This window comes from Anopheles nili, chromosome 2 (assembly GCF_943737925.1).
Source record: "Anopheles nili chromosome 2, idAnoNiliSN_F5_01, whole genome shotgun sequence".
Lineage (NCBI taxonomy): Eukaryota > Metazoa > Arthropoda > Insecta > Diptera > Culicidae > Anopheles > Anopheles nili.
Window position 1 is genome coordinate 17,184,415 of NC_071291.1, and position 24,475 is coordinate 17,208,889.

The 24,475-nt window shown below is 46.1% G+C and overlaps 3 protein-coding genes across 3 annotated transcripts; 1 reads left to right on the top strand and 2 right to left on the bottom strand.

Moving 5' to 3' along the window:
- Nucleotides 1-2,017: 2,017 nt before the first annotated feature.
- On the bottom strand, nucleotides 2,018-2,542 carry LOC128730846 (uncharacterized). Its single transcript, XM_053823931.1, has 2 exons — nucleotides 2,261-2,542; nucleotides 2,018-2,182 (listed from the first exon to the last, which is right to left on the bottom strand). The coding sequence occupies exons 1-2, from the start codon at nucleotides 2,540-2,542 to the stop codon at nucleotides 2,018-2,020; spliced, it is 447 nt and encodes a 148-aa protein (XP_053679906.1).
- Nucleotides 2,543-3,902: 1,360 nt separating this feature from the next.
- LOC128730856 (septin-1) lies at nucleotides 3,903-7,450 on the top strand. The gene is made up of 5 exons (XM_053823943.1): nucleotides 3,903-3,908; nucleotides 4,240-4,432; nucleotides 5,302-5,560; nucleotides 5,643-6,008; nucleotides 6,080-7,450. Exons 1-5 carry the CDS (start codon nucleotides 3,903-3,905, stop codon nucleotides 6,315-6,317), a joined length of 1,062 nt encoding a protein of 353 aa, XP_053679918.1. The 3' UTR covers nucleotides 6,318-7,450.
- Nucleotides 7,451-9,546: 2,096 nt separating this feature from the next.
- LOC128730551 (phospholipid-transporting ATPase ID) lies at nucleotides 9,547-20,535 on the bottom strand. The gene is made up of 22 exons (XM_053823650.1): nucleotides 19,548-20,535; nucleotides 19,098-19,156; nucleotides 18,809-19,021; nucleotides 18,205-18,741; nucleotides 17,279-17,362; nucleotides 17,045-17,179; nucleotides 16,725-16,973; nucleotides 15,345-15,620; nucleotides 14,942-14,959; nucleotides 14,140-14,306; nucleotides 13,907-14,030; nucleotides 13,661-13,834; nucleotides 13,303-13,579; nucleotides 13,080-13,232; nucleotides 12,775-12,982; nucleotides 11,429-11,718; nucleotides 11,136-11,359; nucleotides 10,808-11,033; nucleotides 10,633-10,736; nucleotides 10,319-10,567; nucleotides 10,115-10,234; nucleotides 9,547-10,013 (listed from the first exon to the last, which is right to left on the bottom strand). Exons 1-22 carry the CDS (start codon nucleotides 20,533-20,535, stop codon nucleotides 9,627-9,629), a joined length of 5,262 nt encoding a protein of 1,753 aa, XP_053679625.1. The 3' UTR covers nucleotides 9,547-9,626.
- Nucleotides 20,536-24,475: the final 3,940 nt, after the last annotated feature.

Below are 24,475 nucleotides of genomic sequence, written 5' to 3' on the forward strand. Positions count from 1 at the left end.
TACATGTAGCGAAGCGTTCAGATATGTTGTTTGATTTCGCGTTTTGAATGAACGACAACACAACAAAGTGGTGCGATCGTACGGCATGCCGACGCATTGATATTTAGTCACTTTAATTTTTATCCGGAATGTTCCGGACCCAGCAGATTTATCAAACAGTGGAAGATTGCCGAATAAATCCTGTGCGGAATCAAGTTCGAGAATCCAGCATAAAAATATACCCAGTACCACAGCAAATACACCTTTGTTTGTCATTTTAGTCTTTAGGAACAATGAATGTCCGTGTGACATCGTTTTTGGATGGGATTCTAGTGACTGACGGCAGAATGAAAATATTTTACTGAATCGATACTATTCATTGAGTAATTTTGCCTATTACTGCAAAATAGTTAATTTACATTTGAAGAACGGAAGTGAATCTAAACTATAATCATTAAATTGCATTAGAATTTTACGGTTCCGACGGTATGAATCAGATTCTCCACCAATAAAGCATTTATCAAACTGTTTTTGGTTTAGCACATGTCGTTTATAGTTTTACGTGTGATCCTGACTCCAATATAACGTATTGTATCTAGACAGAAAGCTAGATAATGTTAATATATGTTTAATATAATAATATATAATGTAATATGTTTAAACGAGAAGTAACGTATCTGGTTACGAGGCGGTAAATTTTTCACCTTAAGAAAATTCCAGTAAAACATTGTTTTTGGTATTTTATGGTATTGATTACTTTTCAAATCCATATCATTTTAGTGATTATTTATTGATATTTTAATATGAATGCATACTAAATTCGTTTTATATGTGTTTGTTTAACCGATGCGATTAGTAGTTCTGGAGGAGAAATACACCAGCATATCGTACAGGGTTACGTTATCCTTATCCTGGAATGTGATGTCTAATCGGTAGTCTCCTGGAGGAATATTTGGTGGTGTTATGCTTTCTGTAAAAGCCCACAATACACTGTATGTTTTATTCTAATGAAAAAAAAAACAGGTAGAAACAAAACAGTCGCAAAAGTCACCATCTTATGTATGATTTGGTTGAGACGGCTCGTTTTATACACTTACACCGTGCGGACAGGGATACACCATGTGTGGAAGACTTTCCTTGAACACTTTGTAAACGTAGTACTTAATCGGGTTTGATGAGGGGTTTCTTAGATATTGACAAATTTCTTCATTCACGTTGATCATGAACGGTTGGTATGACGTGTATTTATAGTTTAATTTCAATATAAGCTGCACGTGGTGTAGTACCGCTGGTACATGTAGTGAAGCATTCAGGTATGTTGTCTGGTTGCGCATTTTGATGGTACGGCAATAGACCAAAGTGCTCCGTTCGTATGGCATGCTTACGCATTGAAACTTTGTCACTTTAATCCGGTATGTTCGTAACGCCATGCTTTTCTCAAGTCCCATAAGAAAAGCACGTACATCCTGTACACTATGTCTTAGATACCACCAGATTATCAGTCCTAGCACTATGGCGATAATTTTTTTATGGTTAAATATGTACGCCATTAGAGAAACTCTTATGATTTTTGTACCGTATGGTGCACTGTTTAAATTTTACTGCTACAGCATTTATTTTCGATGCAATACAATGAACGATGAGGATAGAGATGAAATTATTTTCAATCATATTCATTAATGCCTTGACGATTAAAGCAACAGTGTCTCTTTTATAGATGGATATATTTTTGGACAAGTTTTTTTGTGAATGATATAGATTTCAATGTCATATGTTTTCATAGTTAAATATTATTAAGAAGATCATTTACTCTTCTTGTATGTGCTGCAATGGTTGTGGTCTGAATTGCTTCATGAAGATTTACCTAAACTCAACTAATCGCTATGCTTATAATTCATAAAATTGACTTATTTTTTTTCTTTTTCTGCTATGTTACTTTTCGGCTTAAAATATGAGTTATGTGATGTTAAAATAATAATCAAAGTTTTTAGGTTATTGTACTATTTTTTCACTTTGAGAAAACACTTTGGGTTATTGTTTAACCTAAGAGACTAGTACTCCTTGAGTAGAAATATACCAATATGTCGAACAGGGTTACATTGTCCTTGTCCCGGAATGTGATGTCTAAACGGTAGTCCCCCGGAGGAATGTTTGGTGGCAGCACTTTCTCCGTGACTGCCCAAAGCACGTAGTAGGTTTTATTCTGCAAAAAAAAATAACCAAAATGATTACCAAACGAAAAGTTACCGTATTATTATAACGTTTATCAACTCCAACTAACACCGTGTGGACAGGGGTAAACCAAATCTGGAACACTTTCTTGAAACGCCTTGTAGATGAAGAATAAAATCGGGTTCGTTGACGGGTTTCGTAGGTATTGGCAAATATCAATCACAACGTCTATCAGGAACGGTTGGTAGGATGTGTATTTATAGTTTAATCTCACAGTTAACTGCACATAATGCAGCTTCGCTGGGACATGTACCGACGTGTTCAGATATGTAGTCTGGTTGCGAAGTTTGAGCGTCCGGCAGTAGTTCAAAGTGCTGTGTTCGTAGGGCATGTTGATGCATTGAAATTTATTCACTTTAATCCGGAATGAATTAACGCTGTTTGGTTTATCTGCGGCTGTAAGAAAAGCACGTATATCCTGTGTGCAATGTAGCTCAAACAACCAGCATAACATAAGCCCCACTGTCAGGGTGGTAGCACCTTTGCGGGAAATTTCGTTCGCTAATAGAAACAATCGTCTATGTGGCATTTTTAATGGAGAACACTTCAAAGACTGACTGTCCCAGCAACAATTTGTCCTTTCGACGATGCATAAATATCGTATGGTGATGTACAGATTTCACTAGTTCGATATCAGCAATGGTGATGATGAAAATATCAATTATTTTCCGTTTAAACCCCATTTATTTTTTTTATTTAGCTCTTTCATGCATGAGGTAATTATCTTCCGTTAACTACAATGGCTATCAGATTTGTCATGTCTGTTAGCACTGAGCTTGAATAGGAGATTTCAGAGGTTCATGGACCATGAACATCACCACGCAAACGTTCGTGTCGTCATTTTCTTTTCATGCTGAGCGTCTGCATCTTCCCATTCGCTTGATTTTGTGGTGCAGTATTTCACACCGGAACGATCGGTGCTTGCGGAAGACACGGCAAACAAATTGATGCTGATTTAATCCGATTTCGATCACGTAAGCCAATCTCCGCGGCCATACGATCATGGCGAGCTCGTGGTAGCTCCACCGAATCGATGCAACATAATCAAACGGCGATTGGAGGTGTATTTTCGTGTTAACTAATCTCGTAATTATTTTCGGCAACGGCATTGTGCTACTGCCGGGTTGGCCATTAATTGCACATTTTAATCTTAGCTTTATTTGCTTTCGGGGCTCGTTTGCCAAACTGCTTCCGGATAGCAGCAGTAGTTCCCCTTCTTCTGCTGTTTTGGATCGCAGGCTTAGCTTTTCGTACCGTGAAAAGCACGAGCTTTCCCTATCGTCGCCACGAGCTGTGTGGAGTGTAGCGCATTAAATCGCTCACCACAGATCCATTACCATGAAAATGGTATTTCGTGAGAGTGGGATCAAATGCTCACTGTACGGACGAAAGCCGCTCCTCCATCGACGTAGACGAGTTGGTTGAACTTTCGCACAACTTTCCTTGGCTGCGCGATTCAACTGCTTATGGTGCGCTTGCGTGCGCATGTTTTGCATACGCAACGATTGAAGAAGCGCCTCTAGGGCAGTGTGTTACATGGTTGAGCCGCGGAGCGGTTTTGCTTATCATACCGTCACGTAGCGTTGGGGTAAGCTGAAGCAAATGAGTACTTGGAAGCATGCACAATGCATAGAAAGAGGTTCCCTTCCATGTTAGAAGCTCGGTACCTGTTCCGGTGGCTTTAGGGTCGCATGCCGGTATGTGATGCTCAAAATTTCCACCAGGTGGTGTGGTAAGTGAAGCCGTAGAAATTAGGTTACTTTTCCTAGTCCCGATGAAAGAAAGGGGTGCGTGGCTGGAAGGACGGCGAAACGATGTTTGTAATTAATTGCATCCGTCACATAACCCAACGGCTACTTGGAGTGTCTAGATCGCGTCGTTAGAAGTCAATTTACCGCGATCGTGATGCGAGATTTAAGGTTACTGTGTAAATCAATGGTGTGTGTGTGTGGTGTTATTTATTATTACCTTCAATTTTGTGGAATGATTATTGAAAACACTTTTTTGTTTTTGTTTCGTTTTTACTAGTTTTCGAACGTGGAAACTTCCGGCTACGTCGGATTTGCCAACCTTCCGAATCAGGTGCACCGAAAGTCGGTAAAGAAAGGATTCGAGTTTACGCTGATGGTCGTCGGAGAGTCAGGCCTCGGTAAATCCACCCTGGTGAACAGCTTGTTTCTGAGCGATTTATACCCGGAACGGGTGATTCCCAATGCGGTTGGTGAGTATATTTTGTTGTGAATAATTTTTAGTTGCGGCAGCCTATAACTGTTGATATGAATGTATTATAGTATAGGAGATTTGTTTTTTTATTCAAATATTCTCAAATAGAAACAGAAATTTAGCAAATAGTATTTTTCAAATTGTATTTTTTACAGCTTTTTATAACGCACGTATGGAAGGGCCATATTTTATTAGGTTCGCGTTTGCTTTTACGATTACAAACAGCACGTTTGTGTTTACAACCTCATCAAGAACGTAAAAAACGCATGGTTTTCGTCAGCTCTTGGAGTCGATTGATTAGACATACGAACGAAAAATAAAAAACCATCCTTTGAAGCATACGGAAATTGATGTGAGCGTCCGTACGAGCGAACGACATAAATCCATTTATTTCACTTCGCCGAAATCGTTTAATGGTACTCTCTCAACAACTTGGACCATTAATTCAGTCGCCGCGAGCATCATTTGAAGTCGTTCCGCACGGTGATCGTGAACGTTAGAGTTGGGTCTGTTTTTTTGCCCTGCATCTTTTTGCCAATTTTTTGAATGACCAAACCGCGACCGTTCGAATAGTCGGCGCGTTGTAACAGAAACAAAGCTACGAAAAATCGTCCGTCGCAAATGCTAGTGAAAGTAAGCATTAACTAGTCCGTTGGGCGGTTATGCGAGTTTGTGCTAATGAACCAAGAGCTGAAGAAAATGATAACCATCCTAGCGTTACGCGCACACGACAGGGGTTACGAACGATTGCGTAATATTACTTCAGCATTCCTTTTCTTGCATTTGTGCCGAGTTGTGCTGTTGCGCATCGCCATCGGATGCCAAACGGTTCCTTTCGACTGTAGTTCGCATTGTTTCATTCCACAGAAAAGCAAAACATGACGGTCAAGCTGGACGCATCCACGGTGGAGATCGAGGAGCGGGGCGTCAAGCTGCGCCTGACCGTCGTTGATACGCCCGGGTTCGGCGATGCCATCGATAACAGCGATAGCTTCAGTGCGATCCTCGAGTATATCGACGAACAGTACGAACGGTTTCTACGCGACGAAAGTGGTCTGAATCGGCGCAACATCGTCGACAACAGGATACACTGCTGCTTCTACTTCATCTCACCGTTTGGTCATGGGTATGTATGAATGCAGGCTCCATTGCGCCACCCACCCACTGTTTGTTGTGTGGCTAATACCCTTACGCATTTTCTCCCCCAGGCTCAAACCGCTGGATATTGAGTTCATGAAGAAGCTGCACTGCAAGGTGAACATCGTGCCAGTTATCGCGAAGGCCGATGTGCTCACGAAGAAGGAAATCCAGCGCCTCAAGTGCCGTATTATGCAGGAGATCGAAGACAATGGGATCAAAATCTATCCACTGCCAGATTGTGATAGCGACGAGGACGAGGACTACAAGGAGCAGGTGCGCCAGCTGAAGGAAGCGGTTCCGTTTGCCGTTTGTGGTTCGACCACGCTGCTCGAGGTGAAAGGGCGGAAGGTTCGCGGCCGCTTATACCCTTGGGGAGTGGTCGAAGTGGAAAATCCCGATCATTGCGATTTCATTAAGCTTCGCACTATGCTCATGTAAGAAGGCGCACTTTTTCATTTGCTCTACTGGAGTAAGGTTTTCATGTTGGTTCTTATTTCGTTCGCAGTACTCACATGCAGGACCTTCAGGAGGTGACACAGGAGGTGCATTATGAAAATTACCGGTCGGAGCGGTTAGCGAAATCGGTGCGTAAAAACACCAACTCCGTGATAAAGGAAGAGAACGGCGTCCCGGGTGAGGTGCTCTCCGAGAAGGATCGCATTTTGCGCGAAAAGGAAGAGGAAATTCGCCGGATGCAGGAGAAGCTCGCCCAAATGCAGGCCAAAATTCAGGCGCAGAAGTAGACCCGAGTGTCGTCCGTGGCCTGAAGTTTCTGGGAGTTTCGGAGGTCGATCGGTCGCACAACGCCCAACCGAGAGATTGGTGCGTCAGTCTCTTGCACACGAACCCAGACGAACTACCTTGTCGCGATTGTTATGAAATTACTGTTACGAACAAGCGCAGCCATTCCCGTATGATCCATATCAAAAATGCCCATCATCCAGCCTCAGCACGGACGTCCGTCGTCGGACTCGGAACGGTTTTCCATATTTCGTGTGCCATCTTCCGCCGCAAACGCATCCTGCGCCACCTTTTGTTAACACAAGCGCCTTGCGCAAAATCCTCGAGAATCTCTATTTCTTACCGCGACGGCGCTGGGAACGCCTGGTACATAGAAGCAGTAACGAATTCATTTAAGCCTATCAGTATCATTACATTGTCGCCCATCATTACCAATGCGCCGTATAAATCCGATGCAATGCTTGGGTTTTTCCATTTTTGTACGAGATATTCGCATATTATTAGATTAGCACTAAGATCATACTTTACCATTAGTGATTGCTGGTGACGGCCGTACATGTTGCAGGCCGTATTCGCCACGTAAATCACACATCGACCGGGTTGTGTATTGGCGTACTTTTTTCGACGTTGAACAACGAACGGGTACTTAAAGGACATTCTCTGCAAAAAAAGCTCTCTTTCTACGTGTCGAAATTTGAGTTTGCTGCGCTAAATAGAAGGCATATCGCGTACGTTCTTCCGCTTGTTGAGCGTCCTTCGTCTTCGATGGGCAGGCATACGGAACAGTATCCAAAGATAATCGTGCAAAAGCTACTGAAACAGGGGCTATTTTCTTCCCGGTTGTACGATATTCAGCTGCAATAACCGCAATAGACTATGGACGATTTCTGTACTCTCTTTTCCTGATATTTGCATTAGTTCTAACGACGATGAAATATAGAAATATATATATGTCTCGATATTTTAGGGTATTACTATATTTTTTACATTTCGGTTTAAACTTTTCGGACAAGACCATATTTGAATAAATTGTATTCTACGGAATCTGCAAACCAATTGCCTTCTGGTTGTGTCGTCATGTGTCCTAAGGAAAGAAATTTGCCCCTGGCGGATGCCTTTTTATAAGTTTTGTGATAAAGTTTTCTCTTTTATTCGTCCTCCAGAGTGACATTGTGTCGCATGTGTGTTCGAGTGAGTGTGTTTATGCTTCTAGGAATGCAACTTAAACGGATCACCATTTTCTCTCCCGGGAAAAAACGGTCCCCAAGACCGACGACATTATTTTCCTCTGCATAACGTGCATTAGCTGCATTAGTCGCTCTATCTACATAAATATAATCTGCAAAATGGTACCAAGATACCGAAGCGTTTCACCAGTACACAAAAATCATTTACGCACCACATGCACAATATGCAAAGCGAAATGTATTAAAAATAAAATAAGGTAACATCGAAGGACCAATTTTAAACAAATGCCATATTGTATCGTGCGCAGTACTATCAAGACGTTCACTAGTCTTATGGCCGTTCGTTTGTTACTAAGTTTGTGGAGTTTTACTCCGAGTTGCGAATTACTAACAGAAGGCGAAGGCAGCTTAAAACCGGTTTCAAATCGTATAAAGAATCACAATCGCACAGCGATGAAGGCTCAACAAGGAAGAAGAAAAGGCAAAACATTGCATAACTGGTGTAATGTGACAGAATGAATGCAAAAATCTTCAACTTCAAAACACCATGTAACTTGCAGATAAAATTATAGAAAAAAATGTAAGCTGTAACGTGCTCTAGTATGTTCCTTTCTAGATCCTTTGCGCAGCAGTGCGCTCTCGACAATGCGCACGCTATTCATCCGTTAACTAGCCTAACTAGCACTGTTTGAATTGTATTGTATGATTGTGTCCTGGTGTAAAGCGTCAATTCATTTCATTGATTGCCGTGCCCGTTGCACGGTCCTTTATTCGGCGGTATGTACAGAGAGTTTTAAATTGTTCATCCAAGCTTTGCTAGAGTTTATTGAGCAACATTGCTCGCTCATTTACCCTCAACTGCAGCATACCATACGTAAATCCTTGACTGCAATTTCTTTGCAGAGTCATTCTAGACATCTCCTTCCCGCAGCTTTAACGCGTTTAGCACATCTGCTATCTGCTATCGGTGAATATCTTAACGAGCTTTGCGTTGGAATCTGTTCTTACACAAGATATAACATTATTTACATGTAGGTCGATCCGCGGGGACAACTGTTTCTGGTTTGTATCAATATGTATTCACAGGACAATCACAATAAGTTTACACTGCTACTGTGCGGCCCGTTGACCGATTTCCGATGTGCTGCGTCTCCAATCCTAAGGCTTGTAGTAGACGCCAGCCTCTCCTTAATATGAATGATTCTGTTATCCTTGGAGATTCGTAAACGGCAGGACAACGTATATGAAAAGCCAAGTGTGAGGCATAGCATCGCTTGGCGATGTTTCGTTCACGCATCCCTACTAACGTACAATGTACGGGGTGTTTATATTTAATACGGTCGATATATTTACTTAACACCTCCTTAGTGCGTCAACGTCCTGCCCGCAATAGGCTACATGTATATGCATACTTCATTATTGTTAATTGTCAGTATATCTTGTCTCGCACGAGTACTGCTGCTTGGCTGGAACGGCATTTGGTGCGTGTGAATTTTTTCTGTACCCTTTGATTAGGGAGAGCTTCCTTTCCAGTTGATCGAATTCTAGCCAATCGAACGGTACCGATGTTTATGAGGCCTAGCATACTTGCCAACAGCTCGTGTCCGTCCGTGCCTTATCTAAGTACATCGAAAGGCCGAGCGTATAGTGGTAACATTAGCGAGTTTGGTAAAGCGCACCAGCTAAACAGCAAAACAAAACGATTTACGCAATGTACATAAAGCAAACTATATTTTGCCTGTTAACGGCGCAAGCGCGACATTAGTAAACCTACGTAAATATCAACTAAATGACGAACATATTTTGCTCGATGCTAAACGAGGTAAAAAAAATAATTGGTAACTTATTCGCGTTTTCACGTCTAATGTTTGCAAAGGTGGGCTGCTGAATACATCGCATTGAAGAGAATGATGAATGATTCGGTTCAGTTTTGGGAACACATTTCGTTGCCAATTCGTTGCCAACGGTTATCGTACTTTTTCTCGAGCTTACGCTTAGAGGACGCAATAGCACTATTAAGGAACCTCCCTCTGTCATCCTTTCCACGTCGTCTTTGTGAGTTTTTGTTTTTGGTTTCGTTAGGGACTATCGATGGAACAAAAAAGCAATAATACGGAGCGCCGCTCACAGATTGATCGTGTCCAGATCCTGGCACGGAGCCCGCGGGCTGTGATCACCGTTCGAACTACCGGGCAAGTTCACCAGCTGGTTCCCGTTGGCGGCCATCGTCGTCGAAGGTCCTACCGTCAACGCAGTGGCGGCGGTGGATGTAGTCATCGTCGTCGTGCCGGTTCTTGTTAGGGTTGATCCGGCACCTAACGCCCCTGCACCGGTTCCGTTGGCGGCGTTGGTAACACTGTTGGCATTGTTGTTGCTGCTGCAGTTGTTGTTATTGTTCTTGGTCGATTCGGTTGACTGTTGCTTCTTGCTGCCCAGCCCAAGCGGGAAGGCAAAGTCCTGTGGCAGTTTGCGCATGATTTTACCCGACGTGATCAATCGGCCAAATCCTTCCTGCGGTCGGTACGTTGAAGATGCAACGAGAACAAAATGAGAAATAAAAACTCTCAACTCAGTGGAACCTCATCATCTCAAACTAGTAAAGAAAGCATTACCTGATGCGCGAAGGCATAACCGGAACGCAACGAACGGCGAGCCTTTCGGGCGGAAGGTGTCCTTAGTACGTCGCTGCTTTGTCGAGATCGCAACAACGCCAATCGTTGCTGTACACGAATCTGTGGCACAATGAGAATCGTCCCAAAAAATGCTTATGTAAGGCACGAGCAAACGAGATGGATCCTGCTGGCCAACCTGCTTACCTTATCTGGCAGGCTAGGAAAGACATCGACGAAGTAGAACCGTGACGCCAGCACCGGTATCATCAGGACGATCACCGTTAGGACGGTGGTGAACCAAAAGGTGGCTTCCTTCATGGCCTGCGTCAGCGAGCCCACGTAAGGACCCCCGATGACATAGTTGTAGGAGTAATCCAACACGAAGTACCACAGCAAACTGCCCCAGATCATGATGTGATTGAAGACGGTCCAGTACGAGGTGTCCAGAGCGATCTGAGAATGGGGAGATCAATAGTCAACCATCCGGGTTGGGTAAGTTACGCTGCACCCGAACATACCTGAGCTGTATTGTCCAGGATGAGGATCGTGGCAACCACCGAGCCAAGCAGCATGTGATCGTTCAGGACGTATCCGTCTGGGGAGATGCCATCCTTGTAGGTACCTGAAAGATCGAGCGTTACCGAGAGTGAGGTACGGTTGGTGGAGAATATTGTGGGGAAAATAGTTGCTTACCGTACGGAATGAGAAACAGTATCAGCGAACTGAAGATACCGTGCAGCACGCTCCGGATAAACTCCGTCGTGTTGAACAGTGCGTTCGTAATGCCGGGCGAGTAGAGCTTCGGATAGTCAACGCTGCTTTTGTCGGACACGTCCTGCTCGAAGATGCCCAACGCTAGCACCGGTAGCGATGTATAGAATAGATTGTACACTGATATAAACATCGGATCGAAAACGGTCTGCCGGGTAGGGATTGCGTAAAACGAGAGAAGAAAAAAAAATGCACATAAATTCAGTGGGCTCCACTGGGCTGCTAACGGTCATAATGGCGAGAAACTTACTTGAGCGCTGAAGCCGCAAAAAAATGCATACCAAAAATGGCACAATGTGAATGCAAAGTTTTTGTAGAAAAAGTAGCGCAAAAATTTACACATGCGGTAGTAGGACCAACGCCCGTGTACCAGCAGCAGTCTTTCGAGAAATTTGAACTGAGCTATCGAATAGTCGCTGGCTAGGACGGCTTGCATGCCTTCCTGGCCCGAGATGCCCACGCCGATGTGAGCCGCTGCAAAGAGACGAAAACAGGTAAAGCGAATGTCGACTGACGCCAAAGGTCCAGAAGCCGATGAATTACCTTTGATCATCGACACGTCGTTGGCACCATCACCGATGGCCAGCGTGACGGCGTTCTTCGCGCGCTTGATCAACTCCACAACCATCGCCTTCTGGAGGGGCGTTACGCGACAGCAAATGACTGCCTTGCAGTGTGACGCAATCTCGAGGAACTTGCTTTCCAGCTCCGATGAGAGACAGTGCACTAGCGAGTGTCCATTGATGACCAACGCTACGCCCGTGTTTTCGTCCAGATCAGTGAGCGTCGGTTCGCCCTTCTCAAATCCTTCGGAGTAGTTGCTACAATTCACGCTGCGGGAACACAAACAAATTCCACTGTTATTTACCACATCTTGCAAGTGCACTAGCGTCAGTGAGTGACAAGGTGAGGGAGGAAAAAGGGGGGTTTGAAAAGGAAAATGATTCGGGAAAATAGGAACAAGATCAAGAGAGGATAAACAAAAACAGGGTACGAAAAACACAAGAGCGGGATTGAATGAAACACACGAAACAGTTAAAGTATGATCAAACAAGGGTGTACTACTATTGTCAGCACTACTTGGGGTCAGTAACTGATAGTAGTGAACACGGAAGGAAACACAAAAACATACACGCTACGTCGCTAACGATAAAGGGTAATAGGAAGGATGTATCGATAGAGTATTAAAGATAGTTACACAGAGTTAGATCGTAGGAATGTTAGATAGAAGGAAGTGTTCTTACGTTACTATTTGCTACTACATTTGGTTCATTTGATCATCTGTACAGGCATATGAGGAAGGCATTGGCTAGCGTGACTGTGTGTACATCACGTCGAGTGTGTCATACGGGTCTGTAATGCTTCGGACACCAGTGCGCTGTTGATTTTGAATACTTGGATTGATTTTGATGTTGTACTCATGTACAGAAATACATACAAAAGGATAATAAATTTCGCAGGGAAGTTAGAAAACAATCAAACAACAAAACGTTACTGCTACACCAACGTCCGGTGGGTGATACTTAAGGAAGGAGATAAAGAAAGTAACATAAAAAAAAACAATAAAGAGCAACGAAAGCTGGGTTGACCTTAACGCATAAAGGGATATACCAAACCAGAGTGAATATAAAACATGAAGAAACTCCTTTCTTATCTTTTGCCTCTGTGGTGTAGTACATTTAAAAGGATATATTAATAAAATAAATTAAAAAAAAAACAAAGAAAATAAAACCGAAACAGGAAACTGATAACACGTAGGCTCGAGCGTATCGAGTTGAACATCCACCCGATCCGAGGTTGAAGTAAGGAGTATGGAAATTAAAATTCGTCATATTTGCAGATTGATCGATCGATCGATCGAGAGTCCGCGTGATCGTGTCGGTGTGTACCTGTCCGGTGCCTCCTCGCTTCCTCCTATACTTGTATATTTATGTCTATTATCCCACCTAAACGTCACGACAGAAACCGAGGGCGGCGACGTGTTCTGTATGTCGACCATCGGCCCTGAACTGCTGCTGTGCGCTCCGTTGGCCGTTACCGCGCTCGTTTCGCTACTAGCGACTGTTCGCGTGTGCATGGTGTTTGCTTTTTGCACATCTGCAAGACAATGCGAGATTCCAAAGAGGAGAAGAGTTCCAAATTATGTGGACGTTTTCATTAATGTCCCGCTGCGGGGTTTTTGGGCGACACTCACTAGACGGATGATAGGTGTTGACTATCCGCAAAGAGTCCATGTACTTGCGCAGCTGCTGTTCTACTTCTCCCTTCGTGATGCCGTCGATCACAAACACATCCGCCATGTCGTCCGTCAGCAGCTGACAGGAATATCCAATGTTGATTGCGGTTTCTAGAAGAAGAAAAAATAAATAAAAACCTCCTTACATCCTACTAGATTTGTGGCTAAGGTTCTACGTTACCTTGTTTGTCACCGGTGAGCACCCAAACCTTGATGCCGGCCAGCTGTAGGTTCGCGATCGTCTGAGGAACGCCATCTTGTAGCTTATCTTCTATAGCTGTCACGCCGATCAGCTGCATATCACATTCGATCTCCTCGTAGATTGCACCTAATTTATCCTCTCTACCGTCTAAAGATAAGGCAGCTTCTCTCTGGCGCACCAGCCAGGACTCGTAGAACTCTTTCGTCAGCCGCCGCTCGGCCAGTACCAGCGTTCGGAGTCCTTCCCCGGCAAATTTCTAGAGTAGCGGGACATCAGAATCATGAGACAACGTGCAGAAGAAGCACAATCGCGAATATCGAGAACAAAAAACACTCACATTCAAATGCTCCTGCGTTCGCGCTTTCAGGTCGTGCTGGTTCTGTCCAAGCCTATCGTATATCACACTATCGGCGCCCTTGCAGTACAGGATGATGGAGTTGTTGCGACGTAGCACCACCGACATTCGCTTTCTAACGTTATTAAAATCTAATATACTTAACAGTTCATATTCCTGTGGAAGCAAAACGGTTGGGTGAGATTTGTGAGATCCTGTTTTATGCAAACTCATTTTGGTGTAGCTTACCTCTGTACGTCCCATGACCTCGATTGTTATACTATTCGGTGCTCGTGATTTAAAAACAAATCCAAAATTTCGCGCCGCCGACACGAGGGCCGCCTCGTCAGGACTTTGTGCTTGATAATCTAACCTGGGAAAGCAATCGAAGCAACGAAAAGAACGTAGGCGATAGAGAAGGGTATCTTCAACGGTGGTCATCGGCGCAAGAGAGTACCCAAAAAGGACATCGTTACACTTACTTGCCATTCTTCTCCTCGGCCATCACGGTGTGGCAAAGTGCTAGTAACCGAAAAAAGTTATGCGCGTGTTCTTCGTCAGCTCGCACGGCATCTAGCAGTCCCTGGTCGTACCACCGGAACTCGGGTTCATACTCGGGATTGAAGGAAAAATCTACCGGCTCCATTACCTGTGTCGTGCATTCGCAGAAGGGCCACGTATTCATCGTGTTCCATATGTGTGAAGATTATAAATGATTGACGATTTTTGCGGCAAAGGATGAGATATTTTTTCAGTGCAGGAGTAGCGGTAGAAGTAGATGATGGCGCAAGGGTGAGAAGATATGTGAAAAGAATCGAAACGGTTGTAAGGATACGAAGAATAAACGGAACTGAACGGGCAGATGTGGAGCGTAACCGAAACAAACGCGTTCCAATGGGCAACGAGCAAATGATCAAGTAAATGCAAATATGCAGTACATCAATAATGCTAAATAATCGATTTTGTCTTGAATATGAAAGAAATCATTACAAATCAACATGTTGCAAAACGTGCTTCAACAAAACAATAACACCCCAAAGTACTCTTGATCGTGTTCATCCTCAGAGCCTTCAAGAAAGTAATGTGTGCCAAGCAACTACATAATAAGATACGGTTATACTACTGCTGTATACGAATAATGGCAAATATTGTTCGAAATTTGCATTTGAGGTGGTGTAGGCAAAAATGAAAGCAGTTACGCTGCTCGATTGCAGCATTTTTTTTTGCAATATCTCAACGCAAAATATATATGTAGTAGGAAAATTGCAGTGACGCAAGACTCACCAAACTATACGAGGAAACCTATGTTGAAAAGTTGTAAAAAATAGCGTTGTTACAAACGATCGATAATGAGAGTAGTAAGGTAAAGATCTAAAAAGGCACTGTCTGTTTTTGTTATTGAAATGATCAGAATCATGTTATGGGAATGGTGCGGACAAAGCTCTACTGCGAACAAGCAGCACGCACAATCGGACCGCTCGATTACCAAGAGTACTTCAGTGCGTTACCCCGAATGGCATTTTGCGATAAGATATTTTTTTTTCAAATAAAACATGCCTCATGAAGGCAATGAGCTACTGTATGCTAAACGGTTGAATTCAAAGCGATAACTTATGAACATTTAATTAAGCGCCCGGAAAAAGCGTGTCGCGTTAGGAAGGAACAAATAAACCAATATCATGCATACATGCAGTCCTTCTTGCGTATTGTTCCCACTTGGTGGTACTTCGGTAGCCGACTGCGCCGGGACTTGAGTTTGTGGTGTGGCTTGCTTAGTGGATATGGACGTCTGCGTTTCTTGGTTATTACTGTGCTGACTGAATCTAACATGTAGTGAAGGTGGATGCTTTTTGTTTGAGGGGCTTTTAGTCTGAACTGGTGGTTCGGTGGTAGGCTGAGGTGTGCTGCGACCTGGTGGCTCTTCAGCGTTTAACAAAAGCGATGTGTTACTGTTGAATGCGGGCTACAAGCGTAATGGTCAAAAAGAGAAAAAGTAGAAAGAGAAAGCACAAATCATAAGCAACAAAGTAACATAACAGATTATGGTTGTTGATTCAATCAACACACGATAATTACAAACGATATAACAACGATGCAAACGAATCAATCAAGAAAATAAACATATTCAAACAAAAATCAGACAAAATCATAATAACAAAAGAGGAAAACAAACAACGGTTGAAACAGTGTTTCAATGAGAGAAATGGTTGAAGGAATACACATACCATGAAGAAAATGGATAGGAAAAGAAAGAAAGAGTATATAAGATAATATTACAACATTTGTATAATGCCACACGATTCAAACCTGTACTACACATTAGTAGAATTATTGTAATAAAATCGATCAGTAGAGTAAAAAGTTCATTTCGCATTAACATAAAAATACGATCGTACACGCAAACACACATGAAAGACAAGAAAGGTAAGAATGAAAACGACACAATCGCTAGGTTCTTGGAGGTGCGCTCCTTTCTTCTGCTTATGCTTAGATGCTCGTTCAAAGCACCCATTTTAAAGCATATAAAGTCCTCGGTTGCATAAAGCTAACATTGGTTAATTACAGCTTTATGTATATGTTGCATTTATTAGTGTTATGTGGGTGAAATTTGACAAAAGTGTAACGTATGGATAAACCTTGTTTGGAGTGTATCAACTACTGGCGCTGGAGTTCTGGCGCGTTTATTGAATTGAGAGTGTAAACCCTAACTTAGAATCAACAAAATCCAGTAAAAGTACAAAACAGTAAGTGCTGCAAAACACTATGTGAGATATGCGGCACCTTGAATATGCATTTCGTTTGAAAAAGTATTATCTCACATTCAAAAAGGTACGATAACATGTGCGATTGTGTAACTGGGAATGCATTTCAGAAGGACAACAGCCGAAGGAGCTCAGTCAACGTCAAGGTTCTCGTTAAGAGCTCTGACTAAGGCTGCTTAGTTGCACGGAATAGGGAAGAAGATTGAAAAAATTGTCCGAAAGTACTACTGCAAGCGTCAACCATCTACTGCTAGGAGATTGGAAGTCATTTACAATGAAGATCATCGCCACCGGGCCCTACTTACCTCCGACAATTCAACTGTTTCGCCCGTTCTCATGTCAACAACATCGCCATAGGCACGACCGGCAATGCTACATTTGTTGAAAGTCATAATATTCTGCGTCAGTGTTCCCGTTTTGTCCGAGAAGATGTACTGAATCTGTCCCAGCTCCTCGTTTAGCGTGGTTGTCCGTGCTTTGGCATGGGTTTTCGTCTTATCGTAGTACATCTTTTCGTCCCAGTTTATGAGAAACGATTGCGCGAAACGGATCACCTTAAGAAACAGCAAAGATTTTCTGCTAGTAAAAACAGCTCCAACATCTTAAAGCAAGACCCGTGGCTTACCTCTACTGAAACGTATAAAGATATTGGCACCACTGTGTTCAGTACGATTGCGTAGGAAAAAAAGACTAGACACCCGATACTGATTGCACCTTGCAGGTAATCCTTCGGGATTATTCTCTCCCATGGCAGATAGATCTGTGGAAATGCAGCAAAGATTAGCCTTAGATTACCTGAGCACATGGATAGTGTACGAGTGGGATTTTTTTTTTATATTCGGAAACTGCTTGAACTTACTTGAAATTTATATCCTACTAGCGCCTCCCAAATGGCGGATGCAATCGTACAGAAACCGCATATCGATAAGAGAAAGAACACTATCTGCAAGCAAGAAGAAACAAAAGTGTGAGCAATTCTGAAGCGCCAGTTTGCGGACGATTGGCGGTTCGATGGATGCAATATGATACGGTGCAGCGTCTAGCATCGCCTGAATGCCAATAACTGTAGGATAAGCAGCAAAACAAACGCATTAAAAGCGGTATCAACTTCCGAAGCCGAATCGCCCGTCTAGATCATGTTACTGAGCTTGCGATGCAAATACCCGGTCGAAGTTGATAAATGCATGAGAAAAAGCCATTCACTCGCCGATCGAACGATGCTCTGATGACGCTTGGGTAAATCAACTTCATTGATTGCCACCAGTAAAGCAGACAAATCGCACACATCAGCACAGTGCCACTGTTGCGTGTGCGAGAAACGGTTCGTGGAATACCAATCGATTACCGTCATTCAATCAACGGATGGAAGCCGGCGAGAAACCGCGTAATGGAGCTGCGAACAAGATACATAAATATCTGCATTATTTATCTTTCAGCGTGAATGCATCTTCGTGCCGTCATTTGCAATCCCGGGCCACCCACGGCAGACGTCTAGGGTTGGGGATGACAACTGCAGCAGATACATCTTGGGGGGGTTTATTTTGCGTTCATTTTCCAGCAGTATAATGCAGTGCTAAAAAAAGAAAATATGCCATCCACTTTGCTCGCGCGCACTAGAATGTCCCCCGTTACGCTCAGACAACACTTGGCCGAGATTGCATCGGTCGGTACTTCCCACACACCACGGACTTGTGGCACGGACAGTGCACCATTGTCGTATCATATGCACCCGTTTGAAATACCTTTTTGCAACGCTTTTGCACTTCCCCACGGGACGGTACTTACTCCTATAATTATAAAATTTAATAGCCTATCGATGGTCGTCCGTTTGAATTTGGTCTTTCCCGAATTTTGCATCAGCTTGGTGTCCTTGCCGGCGAAGATGACGACACCGTAGCACCACTGCGTGTTGCGGATGATGCAGCCGCGCAGCAGTATCTTGTCGTTATCGAGCGGGTAGCGCTGGTTCTTCCACGTGAGCGTACCCTCGAACTTGTTCAGCAGGTTGTTCGGTGGTTCGCACACGATCTCACCGTTAAACTTCCACAGCAGATCCTCCTGCTGGCCCATGGCGGCCGTCTCCGGTAGGCACTGTTTGCACTTGAGGTTCGTCTCACCGTCCAGCTCGGCCGTCTCGATGAAGCAGAGACCGTTCGGTTCGCTCGACGACAGCAGCAGGATGTCGGCCGCCACGAACTGATCGTTGTCCATCCGGATGATGTCTCCGACCTGCACGCCGGACCACCGTTCGTCCACCAGCTTGCCATGGCGCAGGGTCTTCGAGCGCCGTTTGTTAACTTGCGAATCGGACATGTGTCTTTGCTGCATAAACGACCGAACGATGACAGGACGTAAGGACATGATCGCAGCGGTCGCAGGGTTTACTTACGAAATCATCATAGGCATCCTTGATGGCAGTGAGCATGAGCACACCGATCAGTGGGATCGCGGTGGTGACCGGCGTCAGCGACGAGATCGCCGGTATCAGCTGAAGGATCAGCAAACACAGAAAGTAAAAGTTGGCAAGACGTTGGAACTGCTCCAGCAGGTTCAAAGGCAGAAATGTTAATATCGAATATTTGGACGTTTTGATGTAGTTGTTCTGAAACGGCAGTCGTCAAAAAGCGACAACGCATTAGTCGATCGGATTCGGCTGGCGACCGGCTTACAGGACTTACAGCGTATTTGAATTGCGTATTGTATTCCCTATCGTTGGCTCGTATTCGTCGTTCATTTTCTGTTCGAAACGGAAAGAGGCAGTCGTTAGCGAATGCGTTGGCACGCACGCAGACAGGTGCAGCAATGAAATGGGAATCGCCAGTGGGAAACAACGAAAAGGACATGCATGCACAACGAAAGCAGAGTGTGAACGCGCGATGTTCGTACCGTGATAAAAATGCGATGGGAATGATGGCGCCATTTTAGGGAACAAATGCAATGAACGATCGATCAAGCTGTGTGCGATGTGGACCCCAGTCAGTGATGCGTGAAGTGCGTGAGTAAGCATGCGAGCCTGCGAGGGATCAGATGAAGGTGAGATGGACAGAAACAGTGTGAGCGTTAGCAACACCCCGCGAACCGAGGCTGGCCAGACACAAGCGCGCGTGTTAGTGTGTTAGTGCATTTACCCCCAAAAATCGATCGCAGTCGGCTGGCTCCATTCGATATGTAAGATTGGCCACGATCGAACGAGGACTTGGTTTCGCTGCGACGGATCAGCATCGGTGCGGCCGGTTGTCCTGCCGGTTTGTTAGTGTGCCACATGCCCAACCGGGCCAACACCGACACAATCGAAGCCCGCAAACCCTGCTGGGGACCATCCTTCGTCGTCCTTCCACCGAGGCACCCTGTGCTCGCACCGGTGTTATCCCTGTCGCCAATAACGCTATCCGCATCATCGAGCGTCTCGACGCCACTTCCGTAGTCACCATTTTCGTCGTCGGTTCCCTTGCCATCACCACTTCCACCACCAACACCTGCACCGTAATCGTTCTCCGCATCCCGGGCCGCAAGCAGCACAAGCCGGCCCGCCGTATCGGCAGATCCACACCGGGCTGCACCGGTGCCACTGCGAGATCTGCGGCCAGCACCAAGCGTTTCACAGCTTTCCAACACCGGTGCGTCATCGAGCGTGTTCGAGCTGTCCTGTACGTGGAAGTTGACGTCGATCGTACCCTCGTACCCGTGCTCACCGGGGCTGGAGTAGAAGTTCACGTTCGGTTCCGAGCGTTGCGGATGCAGTGGCCGTGTTGCGGAGAGATTGTACAAACTGCCACAGCTCTGCGAGTTTGATTTGCGCCGTGTACTGCCACTGCGATGGTTCCGGCGGAAGCGTTTCCGCTTTGGGGGTGATCCGGTCCGGGGCATCATATCGCGATCTTCACCAGGTTGATCACGAACCATGTGACTGGCCGGATCACGATGATCAACGTCCTGCTGGTGCAACTGTTGATGCTGCTGTTGCTGATGCTGCCGGCGTACAACCGTGGCCACCGGAAGCCGTCGACCGCGGGTACGTCGAACCGCGGCCTCGTCATCCTCATCGTCACTCGAATCGTGCCGGATCTCCAGGATCTCGAGCTCCACCGAGTCCGTGTTGGCGTGCGAAATAGGCATGCTGTCGTCGATCCGGGCACTATAACCGGTGTATCGTGGACGACATCCACCAGTGTACCATCGTACCAGCAGAGAACAGGTGATCGCTTCCTTTTTAGATCGTCGCGTCGATCACAGTACCAGATCGTACGTACGACCCGGCGTTCGTTGGCATAGCGTGCGCGGCTCAGCAGTTCACACTTCGTTTGCTCACGAGGGACAACTTCAAACGTCAATTAAATCACTTGCCAACTTGGGGTGTGGTTTTTTTTTGTTTCTTACGATCGTCACTTATCACTGCTGGCCGCTGGGCAGAGGGAATGCAGAATCACATCGATTATTACCCAATCAAAAACGCATCCATTCATCGATACCGTGCCACATGCCCTCGGGTGGGGGCCCGTTTCGAGAACCGAGTCCGAGCAACACGCCCATAACCGGGCGACAACTTCCATCGGCGGGCGCCATTTGTTTAATTGGCTTAATTAAAGAGAAATCCGTAATGGGGCGTTGAAAATTGACAAATTGTCCCCGAACCGGCCGTGCCCCCGGTACAACTGACGTCACGGGCTGATGTCAGGGTTTGCCAAACCTGCTGCTGGGGATGTTTTTTATGCTACCTTACCAAAAAAAAAAAAAACTTCAGCTAGTAACTGGAAACTGGCTGGATGGCCTTGAGTCGGATATACCATACAATTTTGTTCTGGAATGGGGCAAATTCCGTGCTCCGAACACGCAGCAACAAGAAGGTGTTTGGAAAGCGGGTCATAAAACGACACCAACGCCGTGGCCGATTCGAAGTCCCACGTGCGGCAGATAAAACGATGTATGCAGCCAATGCAGCAAGCATGCAGTCCCCTTCCCGTACAAAATGGCAATCGCATTTTAGACGTTGCGAAAACGGAACGTCAGTACACCACGTACATGCAAACTCCCACCACAGCAGCAAATGGCCACCTAACAATCGCGCTGGTGGGTAATAAATGGTGGAAAATTTAACTTGTTGTGGCGCAATACACGCTCCAGGAATCCACGTGCATGGGTGTGTGAGTGCCTGTTTTCCACGGGTCCAACTGGAATGCGTGTCTATTTTCCTTCCCAAATACGTTCATCATCGGCTTGTGTCGCACGGGGCAAGCCCAAAAAGGGTGGCCTGCTACGGATAGTGGCGCTTCTTCGCTTTCTGAGAACCTCGAGGAGGTCGTTTGTGAGGTTACAGCCGACAGTTAACGATAATAAGCCGTTTACATTGTGTGCGGGGCAATTCCGTCCGTTGGTGCTGCTCCCAGCAATCGTTGGAGGTGAGCTGGAGGGTTAAGGGCTTATTGTTAACCCTCGGCACGAACATCGATACTTGAACAGCCCGTTCGCAAAGGGGCTATTAGAGGGTGCAAGATGAAAAAATTCCCCGTAACGCAAGCTTAAATGATGGTTCAATACTGTAGCTCCTTCTGTGGGGTGTTGAAACGCGGGAAGTTAACCCGTAGAACCGGTTGGTCGGTGAAATTTTCCACGCTTGCTTCGGGTACGCCAGGCTACGCCAAAGAGACAAACAAAAAATACAACTTCCAAGCACACCCCACGGCACGGGCAGTAAAACGTGGCCTCGTAATGTTGTGCCAGAGGAAAATGGTCATTTTCCACTAAGTGGGTCAAGCCGAACTCGGTCGATCGGGTGAAGCTTCAAACCGACGCCTGCAAAGTCGTTCGAGGATCCGCACCATAAGAAGGACATCCGACCGAACGGCGGGTTAATTGCAGGAAACGGTTTGTTTGATTGCGTTACCAACAATTCCTGTCGCCCGTCGGCCGCCATTTTAACCATCCGTCCGTTCGTCCGCCACGTCGGTTCCGGTGGGGGGGGGGGAGCACGAGGACAATACTCACCCCATCCCACCCTCTGAAGCAGTGCTCCGGGGTTTCATCACGCCCAGGCCACATGACAATCGATTTAATAACAGCTTCGGGGGTGTATCTTGGCTCGCGCCATCGCTCTCCCAGTTCGACGTTGCCATCAAGCGCGCACGAGCTCGTTTCTGCATCCTTTCCTTGTCCGTACCACCCACACCCACCTGCTGCGTTCACCCCCCCCCCCCCCCTTGAGCTGCGGATGACAAAACGATACTAGGTGCTTTTACTGAAAGCTCCGGCAAGATGTTTCAACGCCTCGATGGAAAACACGACCTGCTGCTGCTTCAACCAGGTCTGTAGCTGACCATTTATGGCCATATCCTTCCCAATCCTTCCTCACGATACGCCCGGAAAGTGGGAAGTGGAAATTGCACGAAATGCCCCCCCCCCCACCAACGGAGCTCCTTTTTCGTATCCTTATTCGCCGATGACTCATGCAGTCTATCCGGCCTCACGCTGGTTGTACACGAGTCAGATCAGTTTGGTTTGGTTGGGGCGGGTGGATGATGTTTCACTTTGCACCCACCGGGTCCCGCTTCCCGGTCCGGATGCCCGTCCACAACGACGCACCGGAAGAACTGAAGGACCCTTCGAAAAGGGGCGCCCTCTTCAGCACTTCTCGCACACTTTGCGCCTCGCGTATTCTTTTTTTTTCGCACACTGCGGGTTCGCATAGTTTTCACACTTCAGCCGAACCGGAAGGCGCGACTTTTCTTTCACTCACACGCAACCACTCGAAGGCCAGCCAGCGCGCCGATGCTCCGTCCCTGTCGCCCACCCGTTGCGGTGTGGCGCACAGCGAAGGGTGCGGGTGGCGCCCTAGAGTACTTAGATTGTATTGGAGAGAAGAAAAAAAAATGTACCACCGCTATTTTGCCATACACGGGCCATGCACGATCGATTTTCCTCCGAACGTGGGGATTAATGTTCTCTCGCTTTTCCCACTCCCCCCCCCCTCCCCCCGTTCGTGTTCACGGTGAATCCTTCCAAGGATCTGCGGATGGGCACGGGCTCGTTTCGTCAGCGCACAGTAACTGGCCGCACAGTTTTCACGACACTATTGTGCAACGCGCTTGTGCTTGTACCCAAGCAGCGCAGCGGACTTGCCTTGGCCGATAGGGGCTCATAATAAACACGGCCTGCTGCGATGTCTGCTTCATGGCGCTTTATCCACGGTAATTTACATCTTTCGCCCAACAAACCCGCCGCCGCGGCAAACACCTGGCACACTCCGTGGGGTGGGTGCAATCCGTCCGGATCGATTCGGTGCGTACGCGTTTCCCTTTTTTGCCCGACCGATCGCTTGTCAAGTGAAAATTGGACTGGCTCGGAACGGGTTTGCCGTGGAAAAACACCAGCAAACGTGTTTACTGCTCGCTCACGCGCGTATGCCCTTTCTCTCTCTCTCTCTCTCGCTCGCTCTTTCTCTCTTTCTCTTGTGCTTTTTCTCCACCGTCGCTTTTTTTTTCCGTTGTAACTTTTGCTGCTCGGTGGTCGCGGACGACAGACCAAAACCCCTGGCCCGAACGGGTGTGAAACGCAGCAGCACGAGACAACGGACGGAGCTTATGATTAGTAGGCGAGCTTAGGCGAGAGCGAGATGGCACGAGCGCCCGTCCCGTTGGGGGTGGTGGATGAGTTTGGAGAGAAAAACGTGCGAGAGAGAAAGCTCGGTCGGAATGTTTTCGTTTTTCCACCCAAGCGAAGCTGTGCCAGTAGCGCGACTGTAACCGTAGCCGCAGTAGTGGTGGTAGTTTTCCCGTACGGATGACATTTTTGACATTTTGCTTTCCCGGGAGCAGGGCTACCAACCGTGGTTGCTGTCAATTTGCCGTCGGAAAATGCGCGCTCTCGCTTTTCCGTCCCTCACCGCTCGGTTACTCGCGGGGAGGCGGTCCCATTCTGTTGTCATGGCTGGTGTTGTTGCTGCTCTTCTTCTTGTTGCTGTTGTTGATGATGCTGGTGTTGTGCTGGGAACCGACCAAAACATAAACACGATATGCTGATGTGCGTTGAAAGTGAAACCGTGTGGCTACTGCGCATGGCATGC